Raw genomic sequence first — 13,171 nt, 5'->3', positions numbered from 1 at the left:
GGAGTGACTATAGCACAGCACTACATATACACATTCCTGGAGTGACTATAGCACAGCACTACATATACACATTCCTGGAGTGACTATAGCACAGCACTACATATACACATTCCTGGAGTGACTATAGCACAGCACTACATATACACATTCCTGGAGTGACTATAGCACAGCACTACATATACACATTCCTGGAGTGACTATAGCACAGCACTACATATACACATTCCTGGAGTGACTATAGCACAGCACTACATATACACATTCCTGGAGTGACTATAGCACAGCACTACATATACACATTCCTGGAGTGACTATAGCACAGCACTACATATACACATTCCTGGAGTGACTATAGCACAGCACTACATATACACATTCCTGGAGTGACTATAGCACAGCACTACATATACACATTCCTGGAGTGACTATAGCACAGCACTACATATACACATTCCTGGAGTGACTATAGCACAGCACTACATATACACATTCCTGGAGTGACTATAGCACAGCACTACATATACACATTCCTGGAGTGACTATAGCACAGCACTACATATACACATTCCTGGAGTGACTATAGCACAGCACTACATATACACATTCCTGGAGTGACTATAGCACAGCACTACATATACACATTCCTGGAGTGACTATAGCACAGCACTACATATACACATTCCTGGAGTGACTATAGCACAGCACTACATATACACATTCCTGGAGTGACTATAGCACAGCACTACATATACACATTCCTGGAGTGACTATAGCACAGCACTACATATACACATTCCTGGAGTGACTATAGCACAGCACTACATATACACATTCCTGGAGTGACTATAGCACAGCACTACATATACACATTCCTGGAGTGACTATAGCACAGCACTACATATACACATTCCTGGAGTGACTATAGCACAGCACTACATATACACATTCCTGGAGTGACTATAGCACAGCACTACATATACACATTCCTGTTCAAACTGCCACTGCAATTTCAAAATAGAAAGTTCTTCCATATCCTCAAAAACTCAATCGTAAGAGATACACAGTGCTGGAAAAATCACAGAAACTTTCCAACAAGAAGCCTTTGGCAGTGTCTTTTTTATTTCTTTTTAATTATTACTACAAATGAATAGGTACAGTTAGAGCCACTGTCCGTGCGGTGAGGTGATGGTCTGACACCAAACATTTAAACACCCTATCAGAAGATATTCAGCAGAAAAGAAACTGAGGAATTAACACAAAAAATAAAAATCATAGCGTCAGTTTCATCTGCTGTATGCCACGACACAGCACCAAGTAATGTGACACAGGCCGCCCCCAACACTCCGCCTACAGAATTGCTTTCACAGACTCTGATTAGCGTGAACGCTCTGTAGGGGGGCGGATACCTGATTCTGATTGGGAGAGCAGGAGATTCTGTAATGAAATGGTTTGAGTTTAGTTCTGCACGACCCACACCACACAGCGACACCGCCTGAGAATGAGATGTGCCATTTTAAACACATTTAAATACACCTATTTGGCCACTGGGTGTCACTAGAGTTACCGTAGGTGGTCAGCAGAAGAGTGTTTCTTCTATGGCAGTACAATAGTAGCTAAATTGGATTTTCACATATCCAAGACCCCCCCCCCCCCGTGTTATCTGCACTATTCTACAGCACCAACACTCACTAGCAAGCTACCAGAAGAAACGGCAGCATTGTATTAAAACATTACATGAGAAAACCAATAGACTGGTGTCTTATTTAAAAACAAGTGATATTCTTACTTTACACAAAGAAAAGCAGAGTGCAGGTTATTGTAAAACACTGAATCACTGTCCATCCTGTTCAACTGAACCGTCTTTACATCCGGGGCGTGAATCATTCCTTTCTTCTTGCACCGACTGTGTGTACAGAATGTAAACACACACATTCAATCAATCTATCTATCTATCTATCTATCTATCTATCTATCTATCTATCTATCTATCTATCTATCTATCTATCCACATACATGTTACTGTTTAAACTGAAACAGATACTTAATACAAAGCTGCATTCAGAAGTGTTCACAGCACAACCCGTTGCAGTCGATGGTAAAGCCGTGGTGCGAGCCTGCCCTCTTCCTCCGTGACACTCCATTGTCAGTCGTTTACGCGTGGTCTTCGGGCGGTGAAAGGAAAGCATTGCCTGCCTTGATAAATCCATGCCTTCTCCCTTCTGGGGTCAGGGTCTCCCCCCCGGCCCTCACGTAAGGGTCAGAGGCCTCCAGCGATGGTGGTCACATGACTAAACTGTTCTTGTCTCGTTGGAGTCTCTCACCTTCCTCTCGGCCTCTCTCTAGTGCCTCCTGTCTCCGCTTGGCTCCGGGGCCCTATGAGCCATCCTTCAGCTCCGCGCTCTCTGAGGGAGGGGCTGGGGGGGCCTCAGAACTGGGAGACTGAACCCCCTCTGTCCCCTCTGAGAGAGAGACAGAAGGCAGAGAATCAGTACAGACAGCTTATAGACATTCAAAAACACCAGGAAGGTCTTTCACAATTGAAACAATGGCAACAGCTGTCAACTGTTGATTTTCTCGAGTGCCATTTCATTTCGGGCGTGCCCTTTCTGTTATATGTGACAAGTATTAACAGTACCATTAAAAAACAGTGCTAAAGGAGAAAGGATTTTATTTGATTAATTTGTTATTTTATATATTTACAGTGCCCAATTATTTTACCCCTGATTTTCTCCCCAGTTGAGAATGTCCAATTGCGTTCCCTCACAGCTCAATTCCCCACACAGCCCAGGAGAACTGAAGGTTCAGTGGGCTTCCTCCGATCTCACGACAAACCCAGATAGTGTGAGCTCAGAAACACAGACAGGCAGGGGTGCTGCACCTGCGAGTGTGAGTTCAGCCAATTTGAGGGGCAGGTCGGAGGGGGTGACCCCAGCAGGTGACCCCAGGACGTCTGGCAGGGCGTTGCGACGGCCTGATCGGCTGGAAGAAGCGAAGTCCAGCACCGGCTCCAGCTCCGTCATCGTGGGCAGTCACTCTGCGGTCGCGCACAGGCCTGGGGGTTAGCATGGAGAAAACAACTCAGTTAGGGAAACAGTGAAATTAGAGAGTTTCTGAAGCACTTCACATGAAACACACACAACACAGCTCTGCAGCTGAGAGCAGTGAAATTAGAGAGTTTCTGAAGCACAGCACATGAAACACACACAACACAGCTCTGCGCTGAGAGCAGTGAAATTAGAGAGTTTATGAAGCACTTCACATGAAACACATGTCACCAGTGAGAAATGCTATCAATAGAGGTTTCAATAGAGATTGCTGGGGAGATGCAGAGAGAACGCTGGAGAGATGCAGAGAGAATGCTGGAGAGATGCAGAGAGAACGCTGGAGAGATGCAGAGACAATGCTGGGGAGATGCAGAGAAAATGCTGGAAAGATGCAGAGAGAACGCTGGGGAGATGTAGAGAGAATGCTGGAGAGATGCAGAGAGAATGCTGGGGAGATGCAGAGAGAATGCTGGAGAGATGCAGAGAGAACGCTGGGGAGATGCAGAGAGAATGCTGGAGAGATGCAGAGAGAATGCTGGGGAGATGCAGAGAGAATGCTGGGGAGATGCAGAGAGAATGCTAGAGAGATGCAGAGAGAACGCTGGGGAGATGCAGAGAGAACGCTGGGAGAGAGCTAGAGAGAATGCTGGGGAGATGCAGAGAGAATGCTGGGGAGATGCAGAGAGAATGCTGGGGAGATGCAGAGAGAATGCTGGAGAGATGCAGAGAGAATGCTGGGGAGATGCAGAGAGAATGCTGGAGAGATGCAGAGAGAACGCTGGGGAGATGCTGGGGGAGATGCAGAGAGAATGCTGGGGAGATGCAGAGAGAATGCTGGGGAGATGCAGAGAGAATGCTGGGGAGATGCAGAGAGAATGCTGGGGAGATGCAGAGAGAATGCTGGGGAGATGCAGAGAGAATGCTGGGGAGATGCAGAGAGAATGCTGGGGAGATGCAGAGAGAATGCTGGGGAGATGCAGAGAGAATGCTGGGGAGATGCAGAGAGAATGCTGGAGAGATGCAGAGAGAATGCTGGGGAGATGCAGAGAGAATGCTGGGGAGATGCAGAGAGAATGCTGGAGAGATGCAGAGAGAATGCTGGGGAGATGCAGAGAGAATGCTGGAGAGATGCAGAGAGAATGCTGGGGAGATGCAGAGAGAATGCTGGGGAGATGCAGAGAGAATGCTGGGGAGATGCAGAGAGAATGCTGGGGAGATGCAGAGAGAATGCTGGGGAGATGCAGAGAGAATGCTGGGGAGATGCAGAGAGAATGCTGGGGAGATGCAGAGAGAATGCTGGGGAGATGCAGAGAGAATGCTGGGGAGATGCAGAGAGAATGCTGGGGAGATGCAGAGAGAATGCTGGGGAGATGCAGAGAGAATGCTGGGGAGATGCAGAGAGAATGCTGGGGAGATGCAGAGAGAATGCTGGGAGAGAGAGAGAGAATGCTGGGGAGATGCAGAGAGAATGCTGGGGAGATGCAGAGAGAATGCTGGGGAGATGCAGAGAGAATGCTGGGGAGATGCAGAGAGAATGCTGGAGAGATGCAGAGAGAATGCTGGGATGAGATGCTGGAGAGATGCAGAGAGAATGCTGGAGAGATGCAGAGAGAATGCTGGGGAGATGCAGAGAGAATGCTGGGGAGATGCAGAGAGAATGCTGGGGAGATGCAGAGAGAATGCTGGGGAGATGCAGAGAGAATGCTGGGGAGATGCAGAGAGAATGCTGGGGAGATGCAGAGAGAATGCTGGGGAGATGCAGAGAGAATGCTGGAGAGATGCAGAGAGAATGCTGGGGAGATGCAGAGAGAATGCTGGGGAGATGCTGCTGGAGAGATGCAGAGAGAATGCTGGGGAGATGCAGAGAGAATGCTGGAGAGATGCAGAGAGAACGCTGGGGAGATGCAGAGAGAATGCTGGGGAGATGCAGAGAGAATGCTGGGGAGATGCAGAGAGAATGCTGGGGAGATGCAGAGAGAATGCTGGGGAGATGCAGAGAGAATGCTGGGGAGATGCAGAGAGAATGCTGGGGAGATGCAGAGAGAATGCTGGGGAGATGCAGAGAGAATGCTAGGGAGAGAGAGAGAATGCAGAGAGAAGAATGCTGGGGAGATGCAGAGAGAATGCTGGGGAGATGCAGAGAGAATGCTGGGGAGATGCAGAGAGAATGCTGGGGAGATGCAGAGAGAATGCTGGGGAGATGCAGAGAGAATGCTGGGGAGATGCAGAGAGAATGCTGGGGAGATGCAGAGAGAATGCTGGGGAGATGCAGAGAGAATGCTGGGGAGATGCAGAGAGAATGCTGGGGAGATGCAGAGAGAATGCTGGGGAGATGCAGAGAGAATGCTGGGGAGATGCAGAGAGAATGCTGGGGAGATGCAGAGAGAATGCTGGGGAGATGCAGAGAGAATGCTGGGGAGATGCAGAGAGAATGCTGGGGAGATGCAGAGAGAATGCTGGGGAGATGCAGAGAGAATGCTGGGGAGATGCAGAGAGAATGCTGGGGAGATGCAGAGAGAATGCTGGGGAGATGCAGAGAGAATGCTGGGGAGATGCAGAGAGAATGCTGGGGAGATGCAGAGAGAATGCTGGGGAGATGCAGAGAGAATGCTGGGGAGATGCAGAGAGAATGCTGGGGAGATGCAGAGAGAATGCTGGGGAGATGCAGAGAGAATGCTGGGGAGATGCAGAGAGAATGCTGGAGAGATGCAGAGAGAATGCTGGAGGAGATGGAGAGAATGCTGGAGAGATGCAGAGAGAACGCTGGGGAGATGCAGAGAGAATGCTGGGGAGATGCAGAGAGAATGCTGGAGAGATGCAGAGAGAATGCTGGAGAGATGCAGAGAGAATGCTAGAGAGATGCAGAGAGAATGCTGGGGAGATGCAGAGAGAATGCTGGAGAGATGCAGAGAGAATGCTGGGGAGATGCAGAGAGAATGCTGGAGAGATGCAGAGAGAATGCTGGGGAGATGCAGAGATGCAGAGAGAGAGAGAATGCTGGGGAGATGCAGAGAGAATGCTGGAGAGATGCAGAGAGAATGCTGGGGAGATGCAGAGAGAATGCTGGAGAGATGCAGAGAGAACGCTGGGGAGATGCAGAGAGAATGCTGGGGAGATGCAGAGAGAATGCTGGGGAGATGCAGAGAGAATGCTGGGGAGATGCAGAGAGAATGCTGGGGAGATGCAGAGAGAATGCTGGGGAGATGCAGAGAGAATGCTGGGGAGATGCAGAGAGAAGAATGCTGGGGAGATGCAGAGAGAATGCTGGGGAGATGCAGAGAGAATGCTGGGGAGATGCAGAGAGAATGCTGGGGAGATGCAGAGAGAATGCTGGAGAGATGCAGAGAGAATGCTGGAGAGATGCAGAGAGAATGCTGGGGAGATGCAGAGAGAATGCTGGAGAGATGCAGAGAGAACGCTGGGGAGATGCAGAGAGAATGCTGGGGAGATGCAGAGAGAATGCTGGAGAGATGCAGAGAGAATGCTGGGGAGATGAGAGAGAATGCTGGAGAGATGCAGAGAGAATGCTGGGGAGATGCAGAGAGAATGCTGGGGAGATGCAGAGAGAATGCTGGGGAGATGCAGAGAGAACGCTGGAGAGATGCAGAGAGAATGCTGGGGAGATGCAGAGAGAATGCTGGGGAGATGCAGAGAGAATGCTGGGGAGATGCAGAGAGAATGCTGGGGAGATGCAGAGAGAATGCTGGGGAGATGCAGAGAGAATGCTGGGGAGATGCAGAGAGAATGCTGGGGAGATGTAGAGAGAATGCTGGAGAGAGGCTGGGGAGATGCAGAGAGAATGCTGGGGAGATGCAGAGAGAATGCTGGAGAGATGCAGAGAGAACGCTGGGGAGATGCAGAGAGAATGCTGGAGAGATGCAGAGAGAATGCTGGGGAGATGCAGAGAGAATGCTGGGGAGATGCAGAGAGAACGCTGGAGAGATGCAGAGAGAATGCTGGGGAGATGCAGAGAGAATGCTGGGGAGATGCAGAGAGAACGCTGGAGAGATGCAGAGAGAACGCTGGGGAGATGCAGAGAGAACGCTAGAGAGATGCAGAGAGAATGCTGGGGAGATGCAGAGAGAACGCTAGAGAGATGCAGAGAATGCTAGAGAGATGCAGAGAGAATGCTGGGGAGATGCAGAGAGAACGCTGGGGAGATGCAGAGAGAACGCTGGAGAGATGCAGAGAGAATGCTGGGGAGATGTAGAGAGAACACTGGGGAGATGTAGAGAGAACGCTAGAGAGATGCAGAGAGAACGCTGTGGAGATGCAGAGAGAACGCTGGAGATATGGAGAGAGAATGCTAGAGAAATGCATCGAGAACGCTGGAGAGATGCAGAGAGAATGCTGGGGAGATGCAGAGAGAATGCTGGGGAGATGCAGAGAAAATCCTAGAGAGATGCAGAGAGAACACTGTGGGGTTCATGAGGAAATTAAATATTCTTACTGAGGGGAGTGATGGGTTATTTTGAAAGAAAGAAAAATGTAATCATAGAACCATAACATTATTTAGCAAAGTGGCTGTGTGCTGCTGTTGGTGTGACTATTACCTTTTATGGTTGGAGTGCTGCTGGATCCCTCCTGCAACGTTGCTGCACCATGGAGATTGCCCTGAGATCCTGAGGAAGAGAATCAGAGCTGACGTCAGAGTCCTGCGACACGAGGGCTTGCTGCAGAACTTATTCCCCATAAATCGACGATCCCGATCTGCCCAAACTTAAGCACTGTGCCAGGGGCAGGCCACCCCACTCTACCCAAAGTTAAGCACTGTGCCAGGGTCAGGCCATCCCGCTCTGCTCAGTTAGGCACTGTGCCAGGGTCAGGCCACCCCGCTCTGCTCAGTTAAGCACTGTGCCAGGGTCAGGCCACCCCGCTCTGCTCAGTTAAGCACTGTGCCAGGGTCAGGCCATCCCGCTCTGCTCAGTTAGGTACTGTGCCAGGGTCAGGCCACCCCGCTCTGCTCAGTTAAGCACTGTGCCAGGGTCAGGCCACCCCGCTCTGCTCAGTTAAGCACTGTGCCAGGGTCAGGCCATCCCGCTCTGCTCAGTTAGGCACTGTGCCAGGGTCAGGCCACCCCGCTCTGCTCAGTTAAGCACTGTGCCAGGGTCAGGCCACCACTGCATCTATCATTGTGTCTCTCAGACTATTGCTGCTATCACTGTCTCTCATGCTATTGCTGTATCATTCTGTCTCTCACACTATTGCTGTATCATTCTGTCTCTCACACTATTGCTGTATTATTGTGCCTCTCACACTATTGCTGTATCATTGAGTCTCTCACTACTGCTGCTATAATTGTGTCTCTCTCACTATTGCTGTATCATTATGTCTCTCACACTACTGCTGCTATCATTGTGTCTCTGACATACTGCTGCTATCATTGTGTCTCTGACATACTGCTTCTATCATTGTGTCTCTCAGACTATTGCTGTATCATTGTTCTCTCACACTATTGCTGTATCACTATGTCTCTTACACTATTGCTGTATCACTATGTCTCTTACACTATTGCTGTATCACTATGTCTCTTACACTATTGCTGTATCACTATGTCTCTTACACTATTGCTGTATCACTATGTCTCTTACACTATTGCTGTATCACTGTGTCTCTTACACTATTGCTGTATCACTATGTCTCTTACACTATTGCTGTATCACTATGTCTCTTACACTATTGCTGTATCACTGTGTCTCTTACACTATTGCTGTATCACTATGTCTCTTACACTATTGCTGTATCACTATGTCTCTTACACTATTGCTGTATCACTATGTCTCTTACACTATTGCTGTATCACTATGTCTCTTACACTATTGCTGTATCACTATGTCTCTTACACTATTGCTGTATCACTATGTCTCTTACACTATTGCTGTATCACTATGTCTCTTACACTATTGCTGTATCACTATGTCTCTTACACTATTGCTGTATCACTATGTCTCTTACACTATTGCTGTATCACTGTGTCTCTTACACTATTGCTGCTATTGTTGCATTTCCGATACTAATGCTGCAATCACTGTGTGTAAGATAGTACTGCTATAATTATGCTTATATAGTGTTACTGTGATTTTCTTTAAGATTTGATGCTAATGTGTGTTATCTTAGGAGGGGAGCTGGTAATGGAGATATTGCTGTTAAAGGGAAGTGCATTGGGGCAGGGAGATATTGCTGTTAATGGGAAGTGCATTGGGGCTGTGAGATATTGCTGTTAAAGGGAAGTGCATTGAAAAAGGGAGATATTGCTGTTAATGGGAAGTGCATTGGGGCTGTGAGATATTGCTGTTAATGGGAAGTGCATTGGGGCAGGGAGATATTGCTGTTAAAGGGAAGTGCATTGGGGCAGGGAGATATTGCTGTTAATGGGAAGTGCATTGGGGCAGGGAGATATTGCTGTTAAAGGGAAGTGCATTGGGGCAGGGAGATATTGCTGTTAATGGGAAGTGCATTGGGGCAGGGAGATATTGCTGTTAATGGGAAGTGCATTGGGGCAGGGAGATATTGCTGTTAAAGGGAAGTGCATTGGGGCAGGGAGATATCGCTGTTAATGGGAGGTGCATTGGGGCAGGGAGATATTGCTGTTAATGGGAAGTGCATTGGGGCAGGGAGATATCGCTGTTAATGGGAAGTGCATTGGGGCAGGGAGATATCGCTGTTAATGGGAAGTGCATTGGGGCTGTGAGATATTGCTGTTAAAGGGAAGTGCATTGACAAAGGGAGATATCGCTGTTAATGGGAAGTGCATTGGAGCAGGGAGATATTGCTGTTAATGGGAAGTGCATTGGCGCAGGGAGATATTGCTGTTAATGGGAAGTGCATTGGGGCAGGGAGATATTGCTGTTAATGGGAAGTGCATTGGGGCAGGGAGATATTGCTGTTAAAGGGAAGTGCATTGGGGCTGTGAGATATTGCTGTTAAAGGGAAGTGCATTGGGGCAGGGAGATATTGCTGTTAAAGGGAAGTGCATTGGGGCAGGGAGATATTGCTGTTAAAGGAAAGTGCATTGACACAGGGAGATATTGCTTGTGAAGTGGGACGGCTTGGTTATGTAGGGGAATAATTGCATAGAACCATTCCTGTACCTGTTTGTTGCTACCCTGTACTACATTTATTCACTGAGTTATATGTTTTAAAATATTTTGAGTTTGTGATCTATTAAGTCTATAGAAATAAAGTAAATGTATTAAACTGCAGATACATGTTGCTGGGAACCAAACTGTAGGTGGTGGGACAAAAGGAACATGACATTCCACCTAAACTTTTATTGCATTACCACCTACTGAATTGACTTCTCACTACCTCGTAAATACCTGTCCCTCCTGTTGTTAATTACCCCAACTGAGCTGGCTCCACCTGATTGGTTGATCTGTATTGTACTACCTCGTAAATACCTGTCTCCCTTTCTTTGCTACCCCAACTGAGTTGGCTCTAGCTTATTGGTTGAAAGGGAAACCACCCTGTCTCTCTGTAAAGGTATAATAACTGTATGCTAACTCTGTATGGCAGAACACTGCTTGGGTTTCCTAGCACTGATGTGCTGAGCTGTTCTAATTTAAGCAAACTAATAAAGCTTTATATCTCTGAACACCTGGTGCAGTTGGCTCTTTTAGTTGCGGACCTGAAAAGTTCCACGACAGTTACATGCCTTGAATCTAGAAGATAAATTAATATTAGTACAGCTGGGTTGTTATGCAATATTGTTATATGTAAACTGTTGATTATTTCATACTGTGTAATAAATACTGAAATCATTTCACTTACCTGTCTGTGGTCCCTGCTCATCTGTGTGGGGTTTGTGCTGCTCCAACAGAATATAAAAATGACCTGTGCAAGGGAAAAGGGAAAGAAAATAAGGTTAATGGTACAATAAACTTACCAGGGTTTCATCAGCGGCGTGCATATAAGGCAATTGCCCAGACCTTCACAAGAAATTGTTGTGACCAACATAAAAATATTAGTGAGAGAAGATTATTTCTTGTTTTCCTGCTGTGCCACCGCCAGCCCGCTAGGGCTGCTGGGATATCACAATCAACACTGTAGTGCAGATCCAGGATTTAGGTGCGTTTCAATGTCGTTGGAGGAGACAATGCTTGGCTGGTTTAACGTCCATTCTTCCCCCCAGTCTGAGCCCCCCATACCGCTGCAGGAGGCAGCAGACAAACTCTGAATCCTTTTCACTCATTCCCTTGCCTGGAACAACCTCTTCACAATTTCTACATTTATTCGGATCGCTGTTATCTATACAAACAGCTTGATCTGAACCTGATTTTACAGAACTTGTGGAAAAATATATTCGTAGCATACCGTCTATTTTCACGCACCAGTGTTTTGTGAGGATTTGATAATTTGATAACTAACATCGGGAGCTGTGTTCTGGGACTTTACAAATGAACGTCACTCTTGGGAAACAGTCGCACTGAGACAGGCTGCACCAAGACTGCCCTTGAAGCAGAGACCAAATTATCAGCACAGCTCAGCCCCGACCCAACCCTGCTTTTGCAAAAACTAAACAGATATTTGAAGTAACTGTCAGATAAAATAAACGTGAATGTAAAAGTAGTAAGACAGCAAAAAGCAAGGTTGCGAGGGTTAGCTGCACGTGTCCTTCGTGCTTGGCTTTGTGTTCAGAACATCGCGCTGCTGCTGGAGCTGCTGGACAGGCACTCCACAGACTCTTTCATTCTCAAGCAACACTTTCAAACTGCAGTGTAGAGCAGGGCTGTGTGGCACAGGGCTCTCTGAAGGCTGGACAATCCTGAGACTGCAGCGCGGTGTGTAGCCTGTTTGTGATGTGTGTGTGTGTATTTACTTGTGTAGCCTTTTTGTGATGTTGTGTGTGTGTGTGTGTGTGTGTGTGTGTGTGTACTTTGTAAGTGGTCTGATTAACATCCTTTATTTTTGTCTGTGTTTTTGTCTGATGAGGGTATACTGCAATAGTATCTAAGTTGTTGAACTGAAACAGATACCACTGTGCTCCACCAGAGGGGGCTAGTGCAGGGGGGGGGGGGGGGGGGGGGGTGGTGTCTCCTCAGTGCAGGGGGGTTTCAGTCCCCCAGGAGTCTCGTCCTCAGTGCAGGGGGAGTCTCCTCAGTGCAGGGGGGTCTCTCCTCAGTGCAGGGAGGTCTCTCCTCAGTGCAGAGGGGTCTCATCAGTGCAGGGGGGTCTCCTCAGTGCAGGGGGGTCTCAGTGTAGGGGGGTCTACCTCCCCAGTGCAGGGGGGGGGTCTCAGTGCAGGGGGGTCACGTCCCCTCAGTGAGGAGGGGGGTCTTCCTCAGTGGAGGGGGGTCTCTCCCCAGTGCTGGGGGGGTCCCTCAGCCAGAGGAGGGGTCCTCAGTCCTCCTCAGAGTAACGTCCCCCCCAGGGGGGTCACGACCCCCAGTGCAGGGGGGGGTCCCCCCCAGAGTGGAGGGGGGGGGGGCGATCCCCCCCTACAGTGAGGGGGGGGTCTCCCCCAGGGCAGGGGGGTCACTCCTCAGTGCAGGGAGTCACGTCCCCCCAGTGCAGGGGGGAGGTCCTCAGTGAGGGGGGTCTCCCCCAGTGAGTCACGGGGGTCTCCAGTGGGGGGGGGGTCACGTCTCCCAGTGCAGGGGGGGGTCTCCCCCCAGGGGGGGGTCTCAGTGCAGAGGGTCTCAGTGCAGGGGGGGGGGTCACGTCCCCCCCCCCCCCTCAGGGGGGGGTTCCCCCCAGGGGGTGGTTCTCTTGTACTCAGTGCAGGGGGGTCTCTCCCCCCCAGAGGGGGGGTCTCTCCTCAGTGCAGGGGGGGTCTCTCCTCAGTGCTGGGGGGTCTCTGCAGGGGGGGGGGTTCAGTGTATGAGAGCACTGTGCAGTGTACAAGAGCACTGTGCAATATATGACAGCGCTGTGCAATGTATGAGAGCACTGTGCAGTGTACAAGAGTGCTGTGCAATGTATGAGAGCACTGTGCAATGTACAAGAGCACTGTGCAATGTACAAGAGCGCTGTGCAATGTACAAGAGTGCTGAGCAATGTACAAGAGCATGGTGCAATGTATGAGAGCACTGTGCAATGTACAAGAGTGCTGAGCAATGTATGAGAGCACTGTGCAATGTACGAGAGCGCTGTGCAATGTACAAGAGTGCTGTGCAATGTATAAGAGC

At 49.0% G+C, this 13,171-nt stretch overlaps 1 protein-coding gene across 1 annotated transcript in view; it reads right to left on the bottom strand.

Annotated features, from left to right (window-relative positions):
• Positions 1–9: 9 nt before the first annotated feature.
• The window catches only part of LOC121303314 (cAMP-dependent protein kinase inhibitor beta-like), a 41,500-nt gene continuing 28,338 nt past the window's right edge, over positions 10–13,171 (bottom strand). The window contains exons 2-5 of the mRNA XM_041233908.1: positions 10,815–10,877; positions 7,598–7,666; positions 2,879–3,052; positions 10–2,459 (exon numbers count right to left, since the gene is read on the bottom strand). Of these exons, the coding sequence (XP_041089842.1) occupies positions 2,374–2,459; positions 2,879–3,020 (228 nt within the window). The 5' untranslated portion in view covers positions 3,021–3,052; positions 7,598–7,666; positions 10,815–10,877 and the 3' untranslated portion in view covers positions 10–2,373. The remainder of the gene's footprint in view (positions 2,460–2,878; positions 3,053–7,597; positions 7,667–10,814; positions 10,878–13,171) is intronic.

The sequence above is a fragment of the Polyodon spathula genome, chromosome 32, assembly GCF_017654505.1.
Source record: "Polyodon spathula isolate WHYD16114869_AA chromosome 32, ASM1765450v1, whole genome shotgun sequence".
NCBI lineage: Eukaryota > Metazoa > Chordata > Actinopteri > Acipenseriformes > Polyodontidae > Polyodon > Polyodon spathula.
The sequence above is the reverse complement of the archived record's forward strand: the minus strand, read 5'-3'. Positions and strand labels throughout refer to the sequence as shown.